Source organism: Canis lupus, chromosome 2 (genome assembly GCF_048164855.1).
Source record: "Canis lupus baileyi chromosome 2, mCanLup2.hap1, whole genome shotgun sequence".
NCBI classification, from domain to species: domain Eukaryota; kingdom Metazoa; phylum Chordata; class Mammalia; order Carnivora; family Canidae; genus Canis; species Canis lupus.
In genome coordinates, this window is record NC_132839.1 from 86,707,048 (window position 1) to 86,731,688 (window position 24,641).

Consider the following 24,641-nt stretch of genomic DNA (forward strand, 5'->3'; position numbering starts at 1 on the left):
CATTGGCCGGGCGGGCCGGCGGCGGGCGCTGATGTCAGGCGGGCGCGGCGGGGCGGGGGCGGGGGCGGGGGCGGGGCGCGGCGGGGCCGGCGCGCTGCTCGGCTGCGGCTCGGCCTGGCAGTCCCGCGGCGCCCGGGCCCTCGCGGCGGCGCGGCGGCGGCGCTGGGGCTGCGGGCGGCGGCGCTGGGGCTGCGGGCGGCGGCGCTGGGGCTGCGGGCGGCGCCGGGCATGGCGCTGCGGCGGGGCGGGCCGGCGGGGCGCGGGCGGCTGCTGCTGCTGCGGGCGCCGCGAGCCTCGTGCGGCCGGGCGCGCAGGTGAGGCGGCTGGCGCGCTGCCCCGCCACTTGCAGCTGCACCAAGGAGTCCATCATCTGCGTGGGCTCCTCCTGGGTGCCCAGGACCGTGCCGGGCGACATCAGCTCCCTGTGAGTGCCTGCGACCCCGCCGCCCCCGCCCCCCGCCGCCCGCGAGACCCTCTCCGCGGCGGCCCGGCCTCTTCCCGGCGCGGGGGGAGCGGCGCGGCGCTCCTCCGGGACGGGAGGGTGGATCCCGGGCCCGGGAGGGTGCGGGGAGCCCCGGGCGGGCCACCTGCCCCCACGCCCACGCCCCCGACGCCCCCGTCGCCCCAGTCCCGGGGTGGGGAGGCTCGCGCCGACGCAGTCCCCGGGCGCGCGTGGAACGGAGCCCCGAGGTCTGCGCGTGGCGCCCCAGGGGACCCCGGGGTGCGTTAAAGTTTGAGAGGAGGGGCGGGTGTGCAGGGGCCGCAGGGGCGAGGCCTGGCCGGCCCACCTCGCGTCCCGGGCGCTGGTCCCCCCCCCCCCCCCCCCCCCCCCCCCCTCCCCCCCCCGCCTCCCCGGACCTGTCCGCGCTGCAGGTCGGGAAGCGCCCGAGGAAAGGCACGCAGCCCCTGCAAGTGGGGGCCACCTCGTGCGGCCCGGGAGGGGGCAGCGCGCGCTTGGCAGAGCTCGGGGCTCGTGGGGCCCCCAGGCCAGGGCCCGGGGCTGGAGGGCGGCCGGGCCTCTTGCCCCCTGCCCCTCCGCACAGGATGCTGGCTGCTTTTCCAGCCCTAGAGGAATTGCACCTGCCAGGAGGTGCTTGCAACCTGCCCTCGCCCAGCCTCTCAAGCCCCACTGCCGCTCTCCTAACCGCAGTCCCGGGGTGACCAGGGGCGACCAGGGGCGAGCAGGGGTGACCGGGGGCGACCGGGCCCTGTCTGTACTGCTGGGAAGTGTTGGCGGCCGAAAGCACTTCCTCTGCCAGGCCAGGGAGCTGGGCCCATGCTCGCTCAGTCACAGAGGCAGGGAGTCCCAGGGGTGGAGTGGCCCGTGTCCCTTGAGCTACCCCGCCCTGCCTCCCACCTCGGACAAGGTGCAGGGCTGAAGGGGGTCCCGTGGGCATTCAGAGAAACTCAGGAGGGTGTGCCGGCAGGAACAGAGGACCTATTGGATTCCTAATGTGGCTAAGTCAAGTGACGTGGAGGATTCCAGAAATTAGAATTCCCCTTGTTAAATCCTTTAGAACAGCAGCTGCTTAATTGATCTGCATGTTAACAGAAATCATTTAGAACTAATGTGCTGAGGTCCTGCGGTGGCCAGAAAGGACAGGGGGCCTGGGGGAGACAGGAGTCCAACGGCTTGTCTCCCCCCCCACCCCCCATTGACCATTCTATCTGGCAGATGGCATTGCCTCCCACCGCACATTCAAGTTCAGGTGTTTCTTGAGTTTTTTCCCCAAGGCTTTCACAGTGCATTTAATCAGAAGAGCTCTGAGTGTCTTTCAGAGATGTGCTCCCAAGGGGGATGCTTGATCCTACCCAGGAGTTTCCCCTGCTGACATTAATGCTGTGTCTACACAAACAGAATCATGGGCAGAGGTGAACTAATTATCCATTTTCAGCCAGGGCCTCCTGTAGTTAAGAAAAGGAAGTGAGGGGATTGATTTCAACTTGCTGAGATAATGTCTGTGGAAGGCGCTAGACTGATGGTAAAGGTTTCTATTATTCAGACTAGTTTTCATATTGATCCAGCGCGTTGGAAAATGGCTTGACTGTTCTCGTTTCTACCCCTGCGAAGCTCCTGGCCGACTATTTAAAGCCTCGTTCCTGAGTGGAGGAGCTTGAAATACAGGTGGAGGATGAGACCGGTTGCCCATCCTGCAATCACTTCTAAAAACTAAACAACAACAACAAAAAACAACCCTAGGCCTTGTTTTTGCTCTCTTTTGCCTCCAGGAGCCTGGTAAATGGAACATTTTTGGAAATCAAGGACCGAATGTTTTCCCATCTGCCTTCCCTGCAGCTGCTGTGAGTATGGGAAGTTCTCTCTGAAAACGGGCATCCTCAAGGTGTAGTCCTGGGAGGAGCAATCTCTGCCTCTTTGGCGTCACTCCTTCCTCAGATACCCCAGTAAACTCTCGGTGTTAACTTGTCCCATGGTGTCCCCACTAGCTGAGTCTCAGGGTCTTTGCTCAGTGTCTCTGTCCTTTTTTTGACACATGTTTTCCTCAAGGACTTTATCATAGATCCCAACGGCCGTGTTTGGTAACTGGGGACAGGATTACACTGAATGATCGTCTGAATTTCACCTAGATCAAGTGTTTCTCAAACACCTCACGTGAAAAGAAACCCTACATTTTAGACTCTTAATGTATCTCTGGAAATAGAAGTATTTTTAGTTGACCGAGTATGGAAACTATTGGACAACATACTATACATTTTTTAAAAGATTATATTTATTTATTTGACAGAGAGATAGAGAGAGAACACAAACAGGGGGAGCAGCAGAGGGAGAGGGAGAAGTAGGCTCCTGACTAAGCAGGGAGCCCGATGTAGGATTCGATCCCAGGACCCCTCAGATCATGACCTGAGTCAAAGGCAGATGCTCGACTGACTGAGCCACCCAGGCACCCCATACTGTATGTTTATATGGAAATTTTTGTTTAATCATCCCTACAAGGAGAGCATTTTTTATTTCCCCCTTTGGCAGACAAGAAAATTAAGGCTCAGAGAAGTTAAGTAACTTGTGCAAAGTCCCAGCCAGAATTCTTTTTTTTTTTTTTAAAAGATTTATTTATTTGAGAGAGAGAGAAAGAGAGAGCGTGAGTTGGGGGAGGGGTAGAGGGAGAGGGAAAAAGAGAATTTCAAGCACATGCCCTGCTGAGCGTGGAGCCTCGAGAGGCTCCATCTCAAGACCCTGAGATCATGACCTAAGCTGAACGAAATCAAGGAAATCAAAAGTCAGATGCCCAATCGCCCAACAGATTGAGCCACACAGCCCCCTCCCCTACCCGCCGCCCGCCCTCAGCCAGAATTCTAACCCACACTCGTAACTGCTCTGCATCCAGCCGCTCTTGGCGAGTCCTCATGTCATGCCTGGTATCCCAGTTCAGTTATTGTTTGCTGATGAAAAGAAATGTCCAAAAAGCAGTTTTCAAAAGCAAGTCAGTGATAGGCAAGGTCATGAGTACATAGCTCATTCTGTTTATTCTGTTCCTCAACCTTGAGATGAGATTAAAAATAAGCAATGTACTACAGAAAAATATGAGGAAATACCCTATGGGAGGTCACTTCTCATCCTAAATAAACTTTATGTTGATATTTTTGTTCTTGGAACGTTATGGACCTTACTTAGAACATTGTACTTAACATTTTAAAGTCTGTGATCTCTTGGAAATTGTGGTTCTATTAAAATATACTTTCTTTGTGCTGGAAATACAGTTTTAGGTATTTCACCGAATAGACTGAAGTGGTGCCTAATAGAAACCTATGTGCTGATAAAGAGTCTTCTCAACATTTCTTAGACTTTTTTATTACTTCTCACGGGAATGTATAATATAGAAGAAAGGATTTTTTATTTTTTTGGTCTCAGCTTTGTGACTTTGGTCAAGTCACTTAACTTCTCTAGGCACCAATTTCCCTAAAAGAAAGAGTCGGATTAGGGCCTTTTAGATCTCTGAGTCCATGATTGCTTGTGCATGATGAATCATTCACTGGCTGCTCAGTTGTGCTGAGCATTAGAATGTTTTGAGATACCAGTTAGCAGGTCTTATTTACCGAGACCCACGGGAGGAAAGGGAGGAGCAGTGGGGGTGACCAGAAAATCTAGCCCAAAGGAATCCACTTGCCATCCGTGAGTTGGGCTGTGCACCGCATGAGCCAGCCGTAGGCTGAGAAGAGCCCATGTTTGCCTTGGATCAAAAGACAGTGAGAGAAACAGAAAGGGTTTCCCTATGTTAGTCAAGATGTACATCTCTGCGCTGAAATCTCTCCTGTGCTTCCAGATTGCTGAATTCTAACTCGTTTACCGTCATCCGGGATGACGCTTTTGCTGGACTTTTCCATCTCGAGTACCTGTAAGTTCTGTGCCTTGTCCCTTTGCTGAGCATTTGGTATGTCCACAGAATTGCTGTATTGCTTTCCAGGCAGGAACGGCATCTCTTAGGGAGCTTAGGGGTGGAGAAGATGGAGAAAACCCCATTCTCTTTTCAGCACTGACCTTTTTATAGTTTACTTGTGTATAAACACGCTGGGACAGGAGAAGGTTGGAGACAAAGCGGGTGAAAGCAAACAAAGAAGGAAAGATAGCCTATTCATTCTCTGCTGACATTTAATTTGGCGTGTAGTAAGCACAATTGGAAATTGCGTTGGATATTTTTGCCTCTCATAACTACGCGTGGATTTGCTGATCGGCCAGAAATAAAGCTGAAGGATTCGGAGGGTTACTCATTTTTAAGAGAAGTCTCCCTGTATGGGGATACCCTCCACGTTTTTAATTGGGCGATCCTATTTCCCCTTTGCAGTATCTCCTGTGAGCTGCTGCTGAGAGCCTAATTTTATTTTTTCTTCTTTAAAAGAAGAGGGTTATTTTTTGTTTTTTTTTTTTTTCTTTCTTTTTCAGATGTTGCAGGGTTTTTTTTCCCCTAGCAATGAGCTTTGCCCTTGCTCTGATTTCGTTTTCCATTTGCCTCTCCCCACCCCCACTTCATGTCTTTTTTCCCCCCTTAAATGCTTTCATCCTTGTCTTTTGTAACTTTGTAATAATATTAATCCTGCTATCAGATGGGATTTCCTTACTTAGCATTCAGAGGGATTTTTAAAGCCTTGTCTCTGCGTTCTTATCTGAGGTTAACAGGTAGATGTTTGAATTCTAAACACATCCTGAGTCTAAGAAAACTGCTGATTCTATGTCCTTAGGAAAGATGTCTCTGAAGGATTTTTTTTCTCCAGGGTGCACATAATAGGTATAGTTTCATAGCAGCCTGATCGTATACAGAATACGGAAAGCAGGCTACGACTCCAGTGCTAAAGCCCAACTAGGTTCTAGCAAAGCCCACGAACGGCTGATGGAGGTAGCAGATGTAAAGCTATCGGTTTTCTCCTGTGAGTGGTTCATCTTACTGCCAAGGTTATTGAGGGGAAGTTCGCTTATCTGTCTGTACTGAAGTCTGTTACTGAACAGACCCCTGATTAAAACAAAAACAAAAACAGACATCAGCCCAAGAATCAAGGACCATTTCACTAATGAATGGCTTCGTGTTGCAAAGCCTGTCCTTTGGACAACCTCCTGAGAGACCCTCTTACATTTGATGTAATGGGATGCCGTAAACGAAAATTTAGTTCCCTGTGGTCCTAGGGAAGAGTTGGAGCACATTCCCTTCATGCATTTCCCATAAAGACTTTAAAGCATGGTCAGAGTTATCCCAGCAAGGTCCTGTGTGCAAGCCCTAAGCCAGTTTAGCACAGAGCAAGAAGTTTGGCCCACACTCAGCTTCATTATGTTTCCTCTTTCCTAGTGGCTTAGAGATCTTGCGAGAATCCCTGCCTCATTCCCCATTTGTTCAAGGATTAGATCGTGCAGGACATGCTGAAGTCAAGTTTGCCAGAAGCTGAGCTTAATGGAATTCTCCCTCCGCAAGAACTTTAAGACCGAGATATAAAACAATGGGCTCCCCTCAAGAGACCACGATATTAATGAAAGTATTAATAGCCGGGCGCTGTGAAATGCAAGAAGGTTGGAGTGGGGAAGATGTCTGGAGGCATTCCAGCCTTGCAGAGATTTAAGAATTTCTTGCCTTTGTACAGGGCATTCTTTTTTCCAGCACCCCCCCACCCCCACCCCCAAGATGTTGTGACCCACGTTGCCAGCTCTGAATGTGAAGACTTCCATGCCGCTGCTGGAGGGAGTGCAGAGCATGGCCTTGTGTGCACGCATTCTTGCCCACAAACCCCGCTCCCACTTGGCATCTGGTGCAGCTGACCTGATCCTCAGAGATGAATTTTCTTAAATTCATGCATGCTTTTAGGTTTTGTTCCGAGTATCGTGTTTTGTTTTTTTTTTTTAAGAGATATTAAGTAGAGAAAATCCAGCTGAATGATTTGCTCTTCTCTTTAGGTTTATCGAAGGGAACAAAATAGAAACCATTTCAAGAAATGCCTTTCGTGGCCTCCGTGACCTGACTCACCTGTAAGTCCTATGAAACACGTTGTGAGTCCTTTAATGGGTAAAGGAAGATCCACTTCCTGGTCCCTTGCTCTTTCTTGACTGCGTTGTCCATATTGCTAGCATTTTCTCAAGGAAACTCATTTCCACATTGCCCCAGAGGTTTCTGTGTTGTTGATGGGATGGCAGCCCTGAGTCATTACTCATGCACTAGGCTTCATTATCTGTTCTATCATCCTGAATGGCCCTGATGGACCACGTGAGTGTACGTGTGACACAAGGAGCCCTATGAGCAGCCAGCCCAGGCTGTGTGCTTCGTGAGCCTTCTCCTCTTTATCTTTCGCCACACTTAGCGCATCTCCATTTTACAGATTTGGGAACTGAGGCTCCCGGGAGTCACTGAAGAATGTTGACTGCAGGCTCAAAATTAGGGTGAAGTGGAATAGAGACATTTTTGTGGCTCCTCTCATTTGAATGCAAATGGCTTTTTCTTTAATGTTGGATTAATCTGCAGCTTAAGCTAAGCTCTCTGGCTTCTTTAATAGCTTTCTGGAGGAAAAAAAATTAAACAAATTGATTTGAATTGGCATATCGGAATGAAGCAAGTATGCACACTTGGCAAATTTAGAAAAGTGGGAAAAAATTTTGTGGCCACGTTTACGGAAATGTAAAAATAGTCATTGTCTTGGGAGGAGAAATTTATTAGTCAGGAGCAGGGCCCGTGTGCTTGATAGATAGTTTGTGATTAAGATAACCTGTCTCATCTCGGTCATGGAAAGAATATTGGGAGAATAGGAGGCCTTCAAGTGGGGATTTGGGGCAGGGGTGATAGAGCCTTCTGCAGGTGGAGCCCAGGCTGATTCCCATCTGAAGAGATAATCATTTACATCAAACCCCGAGACAGGCAAAGGTGTCTGTCAACAGGCTCACGAGCATTTGGTTCTCGAAGCCGACCAAGCAGAAGGCCTGCCTGAGTTCAATAAAGCTTGTGGAGTACGGAGATGAGGGAGGAATGTGGGAGGTACAAACATCTGGATTGGCACCATCAATTCCAGAGAGCGTAGCCTCTCATTGCCATTATTGCTCTAGGTGTTCCTTCCTTTCCAGAAAAGTTTTGCTTTGTTGTTGTTGTTTTGTTTCATTTCGTTTTTTTTTCAGATTGAACCCGGATACTAAATCCCCATATTCCTGTAGAGGGTAAGATAAGGGATTTGGAGTCTTGTAGACTTGGGTTCAAATCTCAAGGACATCATTTGTGAACATTGCTTAGCCTTTCTGAGCCTCAGTTTCCTTATCCTGAAGATAAGGGGTAATTATACTGACCCCATAGGATTGGCGCACATGGTGGGTTAATGCTGACTTGCAAAGCATCCAGCCCATTACCTGTGGTAAATGCTTGAGGGCTCAAGGTATGGTTGGCGTGGTTACCACCGTCATCATCAACAGCAACATCTTAGAGTTCCTCCGCTCATTAAGAAGCTTCGATTTTATCCATGGACTGTTGCGTTGCCTTGGCAGTGTGAGACGCCAGACAGGGTCTGCTAAGAAGACAGCTGTGGGTGTCTGGAGAGGAACAGCTGTGGCCAGATAAATCTGGTTCACAGAAGTCAGGAATGAGGGGCTTTGTTTTTTAACAAAACTCTGGGCAGATCCCGAACCTAAGCAAGGTCCATGTGACCAGCTGAGTTAGCCCAGATGTCAATTTTCATTTGACCAATTGGCTATGGGTCCTTGGTCTGAACACAGGTGTGACCATGCATGTATCTTTGCACATGTTTGCTCAGGGATGCATAGACTTCTATACGTGGGCAGATACCTGTGTACCCTGTGTGTGTACATAACCGTGTGTGCATGCTTGTTATTTGTGCACACACATGTATATAACGTGTACATATGTGTTAAGAGGCACCTGCTATTCTGTGTGACTGTAGAAAGCAAGAGTCCTTTGCTTGGGTACTTCTTTTTTTTTTTTTATCTAGAGAGAGAATGTACACGGGAGGAGGAAAGGAGGGAAGGGATAGAGGAAGAGTGAGGGGGGAAATCAAGCAGACTCCATGCCCAGTGCAGAGCTCGACACGGGGCTTGATCTCATGACCCCTGAGATCATGACCTGAGCTGAAGTCAAGAGTCAGATGCCTAAGGGACTGAGCCACCTAGGTGCCCCAGGTCCAGAGTACTTCTGCAATAATGCATCCATCCCAGTGTGCATTGCCATCCTGCAGGGAAGCCTCCGGAGCCGCCTCTCCCTAGCTCTCGGGGCTCATTTCCTGAAATGTCTGCAGAACATTGATCTCTTGTGCACACCCAACTCATCCTATTACCGGGCCTTTCCTCACATCTCTTCCCTTGCCCAGGATGTTGTTTCTTCTATCTTCCATCTCCTATAATCTGCTTTTCCTTCAAAGTGCAGATTAAGTTCTGTCTCCCCGATGGAGCCTTCTTAATCTCCGCCCTGCCATCCCGTAGCCCTTGCTCTGGCTCTATGCACCCAGCACTTTCCAGCCGCAGTGGCCGTACTGGCTGGTACTGTTTCATGATGTCAGTTTTCATCTCCCCAGCCGCAATGAAAGCTCCCTGAGGGCAGGGCCCAGGCGGATCATGGCTCATTAACTCTGTTCTCCCAGCGTCTAGCTCAGGGCTGAAGGCCAGCAAGACCTTCCTTCCGATTCCCTGATTGATCAATGAGTTAGTTCCTTACTGAGTTGTGTTTTCCTTACCAAGTCTGCTTCTGGGCAAGTCAACCGACTTTTAAAATTGACTCCTTAGGTTGGAGATGTAGGTAGTAATTAAAGCATTTAATAGATTGTTTAACGAATGAACCAGTCCTCCCCACTTCCTCCTTGTTTTTGTAAACACTTAAGCAAAGAGAGCAAAGAAGTCACTATCTGGAATTTGCTTAAGTATCTGTTTTTTATCTTTTATGGATTTTCCCAACACCTACAGGCTCACATTCTTATTCTCAAGAAACATAGATCAGGTTTCAAAGCATCGAAGAAGCAGTCCCAATCTGTAACTAAAATCTAGGACATTTGTTTTCCAGCAGTCTTATAAAGCCCAAGGGACAGGTTGCAGTTAAGTAGTTTCAGAAATGAAGTAAGTGCCATAAATTTGTAGACAAAATGAAGTGGAAAGTGAGATGTTATGCACTTAGCATGAGTGGGGCGGATAGTCCATCTAAATAATTTGGCTTCCTGAAATCTAAATTGAACACTTGGAAAGGTTGCTCAACCTACGGCTTTCTTTTTTTTTTTTTTTTTTTGGCTTTGACCATTCCATATATTCTCGTCACTTCAGTGTAATGCATTTTAATTAACTAAAAATATTTAGCTAAATGATTAATCTTTAATAGCTAAAAACAATTGTTTGGACTTTCTAGAAAAAGCAACCATCAACCAGCAAAACAAGACAGACATCTTTTTTAATTTCAGGTAGCTTCTCCTAGGTTATGTTCAGTGTGATTACACATTCAGCCTATTTTCCAACATCTTTAAAAATGTACTAATCATTTAGGAAAGAAAGGTGAAATAATAGATGAGATTGTATTTTAATCCATTTGTTGTTACCAAGGTGGAAAAGCACATAATTCTGAAATGATAAGGTCTCCCCATATTCTTTTGGTCTCTTACAGCAAGAATGTTTAGGTTACTATGGGCTCAGGGCTTTCTCTGTGAGCTGCTGCTGAGGAGGGAGGAAGACCCATTTCTTTAATTCCTCTTTCTGCAGTGAGTGGGTCACCAGGATGCTACAAAAGGCTAATTTCATATATATTTTTTAAAGAGGTTGATGCTGAATTGCCTGCATATTTATCATTTATGAGTCTTGCCGTCTGTACTCACCCGTGTAAAAAAAACCCCACAAAAGTAGGCATCAGTTTCTTGGCTGACTCACATTAGAGCATGATGCCCCAGGAGGCGAAGCACAGACTCGATGTACGTCTTTCAACACCACGCATCTTTCTACGTCAACAGCCCAGCACATGGACATTCATCTTCAGCAGGATGATGACAGGGCACTGTGTGATCCTGAATCATCAGAAAAAGAGTTGACAATATTCGTTCTTCCTGGAGAGGGGGAGCAGACTAAGACATTTTGGAAAGCTCTTCAACACTAAGAGCAAAAATGCCAAATGATTTCTGATCAACCTGCGTTAATGAGAAAGAGAAATTGATCTCATTCGGTTATACCCTGAACATTATAGTCCGTTAAGATTTTATATTATCATGGGGTTAGGGCTGAGCATCTTTATGTAAAAGAGTATTTACGGAATCTCTTCGTGGAGTCACAAGTAATAGAACTCACTCTGATGGACTGTGAGGGAACTTCTTGGACAGGACTGTACATCTTTTCTTGTACCTCTCTGACTTATGTGTGTCATTCATTCACTCAACAAAGACTTAATGAGTGCCCACTCTGGGCCAGGCACTGTGTAGATGCTAGGGATGCAGATGTGGACAAACACAAACCCCTTTGTCCTCGTGTCACTCACGTATAGGGAGGATACACAGCCAAGAAACAGACAGGTAATTAAAATGTGTAGTATGCCAAGGACAGTCGTGCAGTGAAGATCAACAGAGCAGGGAAGGGAGGTAGTAGAGGTCAGGGCAGTGGTGATCATTGAGAACAGACCTAAAAGAGATGGTGGCGTGAGCTGTGTGGGTATCTGGAGGAAGAATGTTCCGGCAGAGGAATCACAAGCTCAGAGGCCTCAGGGTGGGAGCGTGCCTTGACTATCCAAGCAATAGCAAGGGGCCAGTGTGGGTGTTCTGAGTAGTCAGAGATTCAGTCCCATAGGTACATGGGAATGGGGGTAACTTGACAATGGAGGGTCTTGCGTGTCATCAAGGGGACTTTGGCTCTTATTCTGAGAAACAGAAGATACCACCCAAAGTTTGATAAGTGTATATAAGTAAAGAGTTTAATAAATGCCTTTTTAAAACAGCGAAAAACCTTACATTGTGCTCCAGCATCTATAGTGCTGTCTTTGTGTAACAAAACTCATTTCTTGATCTTGGTATCGATGATCAGAGCCAGAAATTCAATGGCATTGGGCTGAAGAGGTTTAGAGCTCTGTTTTAAATCATTAGCTTTGTTTAAGGGACTTTGGAGTGACAGGGCATGAGGATAATAACCACATTAAAATATGACTTTCTTGTTCTAGTTCTTTGGCCAATAACCACATAAAAGCGCTCCCAAGGGATGTCTTCAGTGATTTAGACTCTCTGATTGAACTGTAAGTAAGGAAAATTAAGTTTATGTGTGCTTGTCGTTGGGCTCCAGTTAATCCTGTCTTTAGGCTCCCCTCGCCCCATCGCTGCATTTCTTTTATGTTGTAGGTAGAAGTCGGTAACGGAGAGTGCATGGGGGGAAACAGCATACAGTTTGTGTTAGGTCTTGCCTTGTTGGGATACACTTGGTACCGTTAGGCCAGGGTAAGATAAGCTTGCTGGTGTGAGATTTCCTTTCTCAAGACAGCAGATCCCTCTGCCTTATATTCTAGTGTTTGTCACTTCTTACTGGACATTGTTGAACAAGATCTTAAAGTTTCGATCGTGTTCGTGAAAGCTATCTTCCTATAATGTCCTGACTTTGCTTGTGAGAACCTGCACGTGTGTGTGTGTGGGGGGGGGGGCGGGAGGGAGTTCTTCCGTCAACCCTGTCACCTCCTCCCCATTTCCAGCATGGTGTGGCGACAGTTTCAGGAGAGTGAAAAAGTGGTGATACGTGAGCTCTGAGAGCTCTCTGTGGGCTCTACTTAAAATCATGGGCACCGAAGATCATTAAATAAAGTCAGTGAGAAGTACAAGAAATAGGATGCATTAAACGCAAATTTTTTACATTTTATTGGGTGGGGGTAGTAAATACATCAGGATGTTAAATAATGTTGGCGTTTCATATGACTGCTGAGACTTTTCAGGCATATCTGTTTCTCCGTCTATGTGTTTTGTGTTTTGTTAGTGACTTAAGGGGCAATAAATTTGAATGTGACTGCAAAGCCAAGTGGTTGTATCTGTGGTTGAAGATGACAAATTCCACTGTCTCCGATGTCCTCTGCATCGGTCCACCAGAGTATCAGGAAAAGAAGCTAAATGATGTGCCCAGCTTTGACTACGAATGTACCACTACAGGTATTCAGAACCTCTATCGTTGAAGACTGTTATGGAGAATAATCCCTTTGTTTTTCTTTTAGAACATCCACAGGGAATGGAGAAAAGTGGGTATAAAGGTGTTCTGTCCAAATTATTTTAGGCCATGTTTAAGCGCTTAAAATAAATGAATCGATGAGGTGAGGATATTATCTCAACAGTTTGGAAGGATTTTTGTTAACTGCCCTTTGTTTTAATTCTGATTCTTTACAAAATTCTAATTTCTCTGAGGGTTTTTAAATTAAAAAAAAAATTTTTTTAAGGGCCAAAAGCTATAAACGGGTGAGTTGGGCATAAGCACATTTACAAGTCAGGTTTCTTGGAAAGTCAGTGTAAAGAGGCCCGCATTCCTGCTCTCTTGATCCACTGTTGACACTCTTCTCCTGATTGAGTAATATGAAGTTTACTGAAAATTCAGCTAATAAATATCAGCTTTTGTTTATTTATCTTTTTAAGATTTTATTTATTGATTCATGAAAGACACACAGAGAGAGAGGCAGAGACACAGGCAGAGGGAGAAGCGGGGAGCCCGATGTGGGGCTCGATTCCAGGACCCCGGGATCACGCCCTGAGCCGAAGGCAGATGCTCAACCACTGAGCCACCCAGGTGTCCCTAAATACCACCCTTTAAAATCTGTGAATTGCTTTTGTCGTTCCACCTAAAAAGCGATAACTTGGTGGATTATAACCAATGGCAAAACAGAAACATAAGTGAACAACCAGTTATCTAAAGAAAAAACCTCACACTGAGGAAAAATGCAAAGAAACTTTGAATCTGCATTTTTTCCAGGGCCTGCCTCGAGGTTTCCATTTATACATTTCACAGGTTACAAGGCAAAGTTAAAATACTAACTGCCTCCACTGTCACATCTCGTAGAGAGCAGGTGAGTGTCTCTGTCGGAAAGGCCTATGTGGAGCTTCCACGGCTTCTAAAGCCAGATTTTAAAGGAAAGCAGATCAATCCCCAGTATGAAACCTGCTTACCAAACTTATAAAAATAAACATTTCAGCTGAGAGTTGATATCTACAAAGCCTCAAGGCATGTCAGTGGGAACAGCAGGCATGAGACTCCGAAAACAGTTACAGAAACTCAAAAGGAAAAAAAAAAAAAAAAACCCACACAAAAAAACAAAACAAAAAAACCCTCCAAGAACAAACTGTGACATTTAGGCCAGTCCTACTGCCACCCACCAAACAAATAAATAAACAACAACTCACAAAGTAAAAACTATTTCTAGATATCTTTGTAAATAGGGGACTTTACAAAATTTTCTCTTTGCCGGGAGAAAACCTGCAGGCTTGTGGGCTGCCCTAGACTTCCAGCATGGACCAGGGGCTCATTCAGCTGTGTAATTGGCAGGTGCCCTTTGGCCAGTGGAGGCCACGAGCAGGTTATTTATTATATTGTAGAGCAGTGCAATAAATCAGAGGTCATCCTCAATGACATTTGCACCAAAAGGTGGCGTTCAAGGCCATTTGGTGTGAAATGCCAGACCACAGCTCACTGGGGCTCCTGTGTGTCTCTTCTCCCGTTTTTCTGGAGAGTTCCCTAAACCCCCAAGTGAAGGGAGCCCCTCTTTCATTGTTTTCTTCATACCTGGCCATACACTTTGCCAGTCTCTGGGAGAAATGACATGGGCTATGCCGAGGGCCCGGGAACAGGGAATAATTTATATGAGAAAACATGATTTCTGATGTTAGGGCCCTGGGGACGGTTGTAGAAATGATCTGGGCTCTGAGAATTGTCAGAGGAGTAGAGAGGGGGGCTTGGAACCAAGGTAGCCAGGTCTGGAAACCTGTCCTAAACCCATAACCCATGGGGCAGCATGAGCACCAGCCCCCCTAACATTTTAGGATATCCTCTCATATGCATTTGCTTTGCTAGAAACCTTCCTACTAAAATTTAGATAGTCAGCGCTGCTCCCTGGTAACAGGGGGTGATGATTCTGTCTTTGCTGTTGTTGTATCCCTTTAGACTCATGAACAAATTAGCTTCTGCTCATGGTTTCCTCCATCAAGAATAAATGGGGTAACCAAGCTGTGACCACCCCCAGATATAGTCCCTGCCCTTTAAGAACTAAGTTAATAAATCATGAAGGTTGCTTTTTTTGTTTTGTTTTGTTTTTTGTTTTGTTTTTTTGGTTCCTGTCTTCCGCTCCTATCAAGCCTCAACCTTCGGTGCTCGATTAAAGGCTGGGAGGATGGGTGGCAGGTGGGAAGGCCCAATCTGAGAGCCCTGGTACTATGATGGCATCCTCGCTACATTTTTGGGAAGAAGCACATTCTCTGAGGGCATTATTTTTCTCTTAGCTCAGATTTTCGGGAATGGAGTAAATTCCTCAGGTAGAGGAAGGAGAGGAAAATCCTGTTCTTCCCAGAGAGAGGAAGATCCTCTTGGCCATTGTGTTCTGGCACCGGGTATAATTAACAGGCAGCACCACCACTGGACTGTTTCAGCTTCTAGATTAATCACGGTCTTCCCTTAAGTCTATTTTTAACCACCTCAAAAATCCCTGTTACCTACTCATGATTTCCCCGTGTTAGGTGGATAATTCACTAAATTCCTTGGAGGGAGTGAATTTTGCATCCTAATTGTCCTGTTAGCTTCCCCATTTCTGGGCTGATGAAATGCAAAGAGAAATAATGCATTAATGTGCAGTTTCTCTCCCAATAGGATCGGCGTCATGTATAATTTATTTTCTGCAAGTGCTATAAATAGCTATGTAAAAATCTGTTGATTCCAGTGGGAGCAAGGCCTAAATTGTAAGCGTCCCACTGACATCATGAACTTAATCCAATGTGAATGGAAGTGGCAGCGCTTTTTGCAGAGAATGCCATTAATACTTTAACACTAGTAAATTGATGTCATATCAATATGTGTATTGTTGGAGATCTTTGCACGACGAATGTGCTTTTGCCGGTCGTGAAAGATGAATTAAAATGGAGATGGGAGAGGATCTTTAAATTCCTCCCACTCCCCCACCCAATACATAGCGACCAGTCTTTGTCTTTTAGACATTTCTTCCTGTTTCTTCCTCTTCCTCCTCCTTTTTTCAGGTTGGGGGGCGGGGAGGAAGGGGAGAAGGACTCTCCTATTAAGAATTAGATTTATAATCCAAATGATCTAACAGGCTGTGTTGTGCCAGATAGTCAGCATATAGAAAATATTATGAAACCAATGTTTTGGGAAAACAAATGAAAATAGAACCGTTGAAAGCTAGATTTGTAAAGTGCTGTCTAATTTTGGCAGCTTTCTGAGATTTTTTTTTTTTTAATAAAAAATCTGAAACTTTCTGGTCTGCCCTTTAAAGAGCCTGCATTTTTCAGCAAATGCTCATCTTTCGGAGACCAGAGTGCAGGTGGGAGCCTCGGGTTAGAGGCAGGAGTGTTTGCAACCTTCGGGGCTCTCATTAGCAGAAGGCAGCCCGAGGGGTAGAGGGGTGTGCGGCTGTCTCGGAATTAAAAGGACGCAGCCGTGTTCTCGGAGTCCTGTTCCGGAGAGAGAAAAGGAAGCAGATGAGGACAGCTACCGTTTCCCTTTTTCTGTTTATCTACAGGTTGAGATTTGTGTGATTTTCCTTATTGATGGAGCAGCACTGGGTATTGGTGGGGGGTGGGGTTGAGAAATCAGCAGGGCGGGGGGGCCTTAGTGGTTCTTCCCAGGAGTTCTCCCAGCAACCCAGCATGCTCATGGCTCTACAGCATACAAAGCTAGGACCTAAAACTATTATATAAAACTCCCCGCAAGGCCCCCAAACAAACAAACAAACAAAAAGCCCCCAAAATAAAACTCCCCATTTGTGAGGCTCCGCTGCTAACACTTACACTCTCCTACTTAGTCTCTACAGTGTCCTCATGGAATAGGGGTCACACTTTTTTTACTGAGGGGGACCCAAGCTCCTCGCCCAGCGTCATAGAACTACAGATACAGGCGGGCCCCTGGAGGCCAGCCCGTCCTACTGAAAGCCTCAGCCCTTCCCGATGTTCCCCGCCCTGCCGTGGGGGTGAGCGGCTCCTGCCACTTGTCCTCGCTGTCCCTCGGCTACTTCTCGCCATCAGGGTGCAGAGGCGGCCTCCCCTCTCTTTGCTTCTTCCTCGTCTCCCTGCACCTGTGCGCGTCATTCATTCATCCCCAGCCCTCCCACACTCCTCCACCAGCAAAGCATTTATTAAGCACCTACTGTGTGCTCAGAATAGGGCTGGGGACACCTCCAAGAGCGGACCGGTATCGGCCAGCCACTGTGTGCTACGCACGATGCTAAATGAGTCAGGGTTATAAGACGATGAAGAGACGAAGCCAGAGGTTAAATAGCTTCCCCAAGGTCACTCAGCAAGACCTTGGAGTCACAGCGATGCCGTGCGAAGGGCAGGTCCTCAAGAGACAGCGCGGTGGAGGCAGACTGTCCTTTCTCAGCCCTCAGTTCTGTATTTATGCAGCACCTGCTACGGGCTAAGACCCGACGAGGGCGCTTCCGCCAACATTTCCAGTGCGGCCCTGCCATCAAGCCTGGCAGGTAGGAACCGTACCCCCAGGTGGCCCATGAGTCAACTGAGGCCTTGGAAGGGAAAGAGTGTGGCCCGGGTCTCAAGTGCAGGAGGGGCTCCAGGGGGTCCGACTCCAGGCAAAGTGCTCTTTCCTGCACCTCTTGCTGCTCTCACTCCCTCGGCCCTGCTCCCCTCTCCGGGCCCTGACCTGTGGGCACCTGGGCAGCTGCTCTTCTCACCCCCGCTCCCCGCTCCCACCTCCCCACTGCTCAGCGTCTCTCCCTTCCTTCCCTGCCTCTGTCCCCCTGCACTGTCCTGCCTTTGCTCACCACTGACTGGCCCACCCCTGTTACGGCCTGTCTCATGTGACATCTGGAGGAGGCTCCCAAGTCAGAATGATTTCTTGAGTGGCCACCAAGGGCTTAGGCCATGGAAGGCCTTTGGAGGGTGGGACCCGGACCTGTCCTCAGGAAGCCCTGGGTTCAGGAGACACGGGATGCAGGCTGTGTGGCCTGTGGCCGGGCACACGCCCTCTCTGAGCTTCAGCTTTCTGTGGAAGGTTCGAGGCCCTGAGATCATTCCCCAAAGCTGACTCTGAAGTCGCTTTGCTGGAGGGCCCATCATCGCCAAGAGTAAGATTTAAACAGCAGTGCCGGATTGGGAGTCCAGTGACTAGGAGAGAGTCCTGTGCATTGGATCTGGGAGGGCTTTGCAGAAGACCTGGGGCTTGGGCACGCAGGGCGAGGGCTGGGTGGGCAGGAGGTGGGCAAAGCCAGGGTGTTCTTAGAGGAACCACTTCCCGTAGCCAGACATCCACCATCCTTTTACCCTGCGTGTGTTCAGCCTGCCAAGAAGCAGTGTACATTGAGGCATCTCTAGCTGAAGAAATAACTTACTTTAGGCTTTCTTAGTGGTTTCTTTCAAAAGATTTTATTTATTTATTTGAGAGAGAGAGAGAGCATGAGCAGGGGAAGGGCAGAGAGAAGCAGACTCCCCGCTGAGCAGGGAGCCCAGTGTAGGAATCATGACATGAGCCAAAGGCAGATGCTTAACTGACTGAGCCTCCCAGGTGCCCCACTGTGTTGGTTTATTTTGTTTTATTTTTATTCTTTCTTTATTGGTTCTCTAGCCTCCACACACACCCACTACCCTTGTACCCCTCCACCCCGGTCCTCTTCGGAACCAGTGCTACGAAGGGAAGCAGGTTACTGGTGGTGGATAATTCCCACGTGGGATCTTATGGAGACTTTTTTTTTAAATACCCATTCCCAGATTTTGTTGTCCATCAGACTTTGCCCTACCAGTCGGTTTCGGTGGATACGTTCAACTCCAAGAATGACGTGTACGTGGCCATCGCTCAGCCCAGCATGGAGAACTGCATGGTGCTGGAGTGGGACCACATCGAAATGAACTTCCGGAGCTATGACAATATTACAGGTGCGTTGTGACTCTGATCAGATGTACTGACCTCATTTCATTGTGGCCTCAAGCCGGTGAGAGAAGTGGCATCCTGTCATCCCAAGAAGGGAAAGCGTGGCCCTGACTTGGTGAGAATTGGGGAAGGCATTCCAGCCCACCCTCTTCTCTCGGATTCCTTCTTGACTTGGCCAGTTGTTGGTGAGAACAGAAACGTGGGGTGGGGGTCTTATTTGTTGTTTGTGATCCTTTGAAAAGGGTGAGAGTGTGGGTCGCATATAGTGGGAGGCATTTTCCAGTAGTGGGGAGAAATCACTGGAGCACCCCTCAATCCTGAGCACTTAGGGCAGCCGAAGGCCGCAACTGCTTTGTAGCAGCTCAGGATACCTTTGACTTCTGTTAAGGTGGTGGTTAACTAAGATGCTGACACACACAGGCACATGTGCTTATGCACACCTGTGCACATGCATGGACACACGTCCATCCATGCATACACACAGGCACACACCATCCATGTACGCACAGACCACACCCATCCATGCATGCACACACAGACTATGTCCATCCATGCATGCACGCACAGGCACACATCATCCATGCACACACAGACCACACCCATCCATGCGTGCACACACAGGCACACACCCACCCGTGCATCCACACAGGCACACATCCATGAATGCACACACAGGCATACACCCATGCATGCATGCACAGGCACACACCATCCATGCACACACCTACCACACCCATCCATGCATGCACACACAGGCACACATCCATCCATGCATACATACACAGGGACATGTCCATCTGTGCATGCACACACAGACCACATCCATTCATGCATGCACACACCCATCCATGCATGCACACAGGCATGCATCCACAGGCACACACCCATCTATGCACACACACACAGGCACACGTCCATCCATGCATGCACACACAGACCACGTCCATCCATGCACGCACACACAGGCACACATCCATCCATGTACACACAGACCATGTCCATCCATGCGTGCACGCATAGGTACACACCATCCATGCACACACAGACCACACCCATCCATGCATGCACACACAGGCAAACATCCATCCATGCATACACACACAGGGACACGTCCATCCGTGCATGCACACACAGGCACACGTCCATCCGTGCATACACACACAGGCACACACCCATCCGTGCATGCACACACAGACCACATCCATCCATGCACGCACACACAGGCACACATCCATTCATGTACACAGAGACCATGTCCATCTATGCATGCACACACAGGCACACACCCACCCATGCATCCACACAGGCACACATCCATGCATGCACACACAGGCACACACCTGTGCATGCATGCACAGGCACACACCATCCATGCACACACAGACCACACCTATCCATGCATGCACACACAGGCACACACCCATCCATGCATGCACACAGGCATGCATCCACCCATGCACACACAGGCACACACCCACCCATGCACACACAGGCACACACCCATCTATGCACGCACACACAGGCACACACCCATCCATGCACGCACACACAGGCACACTCTATGGCTTATTCTTGCAACCCCCTTGCCGGATCCCGGTGATCACTGCTTCCTTTTAATAAATACAAACAAAATAAGAACAAATGGCTCTCTCAATTCATGCCTTTGGCTTGAGACCTGGTTAATGCCTCTTTCTATGTTGTCAGGAGCCCAGTGTTTTTGTGCTACCAAAAATGGGCTGTGTACTTGCTTTTTGTTTTTAATTTGTTTTTTACTTGCTTTTTAAATAGGTAGGAAAAGTCAGACTAATCTTTTAAAGACTTCTCATTTATCAAGTGCACTCTGATAATAATGCTGACTTCACGGACAGCACCACGGTGGCCCAACTGTCGCCCCGGGAGAGGATTTCCTTTAGTGGTTCCTGCTTTGGAGTTAGAGCTGTAATTTGCTGTTGTGGCGAGAAGCAGATCATGTAGAAATCCCGGATGAGGAGGCCCGTAGGAACCTCTCAGGTGCAAAGCGGTTCTGCAGCAGGTGCAGGGGTGTAGGGAGGCAGGGAGAGCATGGTTTCATGACTCCCTGCCTGAGCAGAGATGCTAATGAGCCTAATCTCCACTGCAAGGAGAGGTCTGTGAGAGCCCCAAGCACTCCAGGAGTTCCGAAGATGCCCTGGTGGGTGAGCCTCTGCTGTGTGGCCACCTGAGCTGTGCTCCCCAGAGCAGCCCCGCTCCCTCCGAGCACACAGGCAGCCCAGAGCACTGGCTGCAGGTGAATCTGCCCAGGAAGCTGAGGCCTTTGTCCCCTGGACCCAGGCCAGAGGGCGAAGGGGGAGACATGCTCTCCACCTGCTTTTAGCTTCCCTTTTTTTCTAGGTGTAGAGGTTAGGTGAGGGATGAAGGGGCTGGCCCCTTGGCCTCCTCTCCTCCCACCCATGCTGGGAGGTGGGAGCACGGGGAAGCTTTGCTTCATGCCCAGGTAGGCTGCGGGAGGGGGGCTCCACACCAGTGCTTGTTGCTGAGGCTGGTTGCGGGCCTGTGAGGTGCCAGGCACTGGCTTGTCTCCTTGGAAACTCCCAAGAGCCTCTTGAGGGATTAGGGTGGGTTGCCTGCCCGCAGGGGGCCGACAGAAGCCCAGCTCAGTAGGAAGGTGGCATAGAGATGATAAGGAGCTCAGGTTTTGAGCACTGATGAACGGGGATGGGACTCCCACGACTCCACCAGGTGCTGAGATATAATATGGGCCGCGGCCTCTGGGGCTCGGTGTTCTCTGTAGAATGGGCAGTGCGTGTACTTCCTATGGACGTTGTGAGGATCGGTGAGTGCCAGGCACAGAGCAAGTGGTTCTTTTAAATTAATTTTTTTTAAATTTAATTTTTGCCAACACATAGTATAATACCCAGTGCTAATCCCATCAAGTGCCCTCTTCTGTGCCCGTCACCCTGTCTCCCCATCCCCTCCCACCTCCTCCTCCTTCTCCTGCTGCAACCCTTTGTTTCCCAGAGTCAGGTGTCTCCCTCTCTAATTTTCCCCACTCAGCTTCCCTCCTTTCCCCTATAATCCCTTCCATTATTTCTTATATTCCCCATATGAGTGAGACCATCTGACGACTGTCCTTCTCCGACTGACTTACTTCACTCAGCATAATCCCCTCCAGTTCCATCCACATCGAAGCAAATGGGGGGTATTTGTCCTTTCTGATGCCTGAGGAATATTCCACGGTATACACAGACCACAGCTTCTCTATCCATCATCTGTGGATGGACACCGAGGCTCCTCCCACGGTGTGGCTATTGTGGACATGGCTGCTGTGAACATTGGGGTGCAGGTGCCCTTTCACCTCACTGCATCTGTATCTTTGGGGTAAATCCCCAGGAGTGCAATTGCTGGGTCGTAGGGCAGCTCTATTTTCAACTTGTTGAGGAGCCTCCACACCGTTTCCCAGAGTGGCTGCACCAGCTTGTGTTCCCACCAACAGTGCAGGAGGCTCCCCTTTCTCTGCATCCTCGCCAACACGTGTTGTTTCTTTCTTGTTAATTTTAGCCATTCCTACTGGTGTGAGGTGGGATCTCATTGTGGTTTTGATTTGTATTTCCCTGATGGCAAGTGATAGGGAGCATTTTTCCACGTGCTCCTAGGGAGCAAGCACTTAACTAACACCGGCTTCCTTCTCCCACTTTCCCAAACAAAGAGATCAGGGCTCAGGCATGTTTTGTTGGATCACTTTGGGGACAGAGCCCAGAGCCTGTCACTGCCTATTCCTCCCTTAGGTTGGCCTTGGTAGGAAGGGACAACACTGTCCTCCACTTGCCCTCCTGACAGTCTGCACCTGGTCACATCCCTGCTTTCATCAAGTCATTCATTTGTTCATTCATTCATTCATTCATTCACGACTTCTTGAGCACTTACTCAGAGCTGGCACAGTCGAGGTGCTAGGGCCATAGCCATTCACAGGCCAAATGAAAACCTCCACCCTCAACGGGTTTGTATTATAATGGGAGCGAAAGACAATAAACAAGACAAAGAATTATGATACAGATAACGCATCAGATAGCAACACCCTAAGAAAGGGAAGGAAGGTAGGGATGGGAGTTTTGAAGAGCCGGCCGTGGGAAGGTTGACATTTTAGATTGTGTCTGGTAAGGCCTCGTGAGGAAGGTTGTTTGAAGACCAATGGGACGGGAGGGCTTGATCCATGTGGACAGCGTGGGGAGGAAGCATTCCAGACAGAGGCAACAGCAAGTGTAAAGGTCCAGCGGCGAGAGGATGTCTTCCCGGTTTGGGTCTTCCGGGGGCCCGTCTTGGCCTGAACAAAATGCTCCAGAGGAAAAACTGTGGGAGACAAGGTCAGGGGGGCAAGAAGGACTGAACACGGGGGTGCCTTGCAGGTCCCGGGAAGGACTTGGGTTTTTAATCCGAGTGCTCCGCAGAACTGCATAGGGCTTTGCGCCGAGGTCAGCAGGGCTGCCCAGGACGAGGCAGGGGCCTGGCGTGGGATGCAGGGCTGGGAGTAGCCTGTGTTGGGGTAAGGGGACAGAGGTCGAGGCAGAGCACCTAGCTGAGGAGCTGTTGCAGGAATCCACGCAGCGCTGCTGGCCTGGGCCCTACACAGGCTGCAGCCGTGGTGGGTAGGAAGCGGGCAGCGAGGTCGCCGTGGGAGCAGCCAGGGCCAGGGCCAGGCCTTGTTAGTCTCTGGGAACTCCTCAGCCCCCGTCGTTCTCCACCTTCTGGGCGGTGGGCATCCCATGGGAAGCCCCCCAGGTCCCCTTCATAGCCAAGCCTGAGAAACAAGTTACAACAGGGGGGCAGTTAAGCCCTCGAGCTCCAACAACGTCAGGCTGGTTTTTTATAAAACCGGTGACCTTGGCCACGTTAGTTACTTTCTAGCTGGTGACCTTGGCCGTGGGAGTTACTTTCCACGAGCGCCTTTCACCTGTGGAATGGAAGTAGCATGAATTCCCACTTCATCCCACAGCGGGTTTACCATCGGGTCGGACCCGTGAGAATTCGATGGGGCTCACGTCTGTAACGCTTCGCCCAGAGCTGGGCACAGTGACTCCTCCGCGAGTGTCAGCTGTCACCCAGGGGTGACAAAGGAGCAGCCCTCCTCCCCGCTCGCAGACCCTAAATCTCTCACATCAGTTAGACTTGTCCCTGACTTCCATCAGCACAGGAGGGGAGGGGCCGGTCTGGGGTCTGGGCTGCTCCGGGGGCGCCAGGAAGAGGTGGCCACAGACGCAGCGCGGGGAGGGGGCTGGCTGGAGCTCAGGCCCGTGTGAAGGGGAGCCCTAAGCACACACGTGCCGGGCGGATGACAAATGGACAGGCAGGGGCTCGGCCCTGCGGCCGCTCGCCGTGAGCTGGACCAAGGTAAACACCGGCCTGTCCTCCCTTCACGGGCCACATGTGGCTCATTTGTCATCTTGTCTGATCTTGGAGTGATCCCGGAGTCTGCAAGGGCCGGGCAGGGTGTTCTCCACCCTTGCCTGGCCCGACCGGGTCTCTGAGGGGCGGGAGGGGCCCCCATGGCTTCCTCGACATCCTGGGGAGCCGGGTGCAGAAGGGCCGGTCCAGCCGGGTCCCCGCTTCCAGGGGGGCGCAGGAAGCCACGGTCAGGTTCACCCCGAGGGTTTGCACGTGGTGTCTTCTCCTTCTTCGCCTCTCCATCTCTGCTCAGCAGTCCTGTTTTTGGTTTATTTTGTTTGCCTTTTGATTTCTCTGTGCCAGGTTTGTTCCAGCCTATAACCTCTCTTCCTGCATTAAAACAGACACACACACACACACACACACACACACACACACACACGATGATCTCTGCTGCTCCGCACAGTTCCATAGACTAAAAGTGTTCAGCTGGACAGAGGTATTCCAGACCATCTCCAAGAAAGGAATTATTTCTCGCAAGGCCCCTGAGCTGCGGCAGACAGGCAGGCCTGGAGGACGTCCCGGGCCGCAGGGACCTCCATGGGAGGCCGCTCAGGAAGGGGACCAGGAATATGTACTCTCAATTACTGTTGGCAGGGTGGGAGTCAGTGCAGCTTCCCAAGAGCCATTTGGTAGTTGAAATCCAGAAGCCTTAAAGGCGTGCACAACGTTTACCCCCAGCGATGCCTGTTGAAGAACACCGCCAGCTGGTTTTCAAAAAAGACTC

At 49.4% G+C, this 24,641-nt stretch overlaps 1 protein-coding gene across 1 annotated transcript in view; it reads left to right on the top strand.

Annotated features, from left to right (window-relative positions):
- The first annotated feature begins 228 nt into the window (after positions 1–228).
- Positions 229–24,641, top strand: part of LGI2 (leucine rich repeat LGI family member 2) — a 32,543-nt gene continuing 8,130 nt past the window's right edge. The window contains 8 exon segments of the mRNA XM_072808908.1: positions 229–277; positions 280–424; positions 2,230–2,301; positions 4,278–4,349; positions 6,389–6,460; positions 11,595–11,666; positions 12,392–12,561; positions 18,337–18,501. Of these exon segments, the coding sequence (XP_072665009.1) occupies positions 229–277; positions 280–424; positions 2,230–2,301; positions 4,278–4,349; positions 6,389–6,460; positions 11,595–11,666; positions 12,392–12,561; positions 18,337–18,501 (817 nt within the window).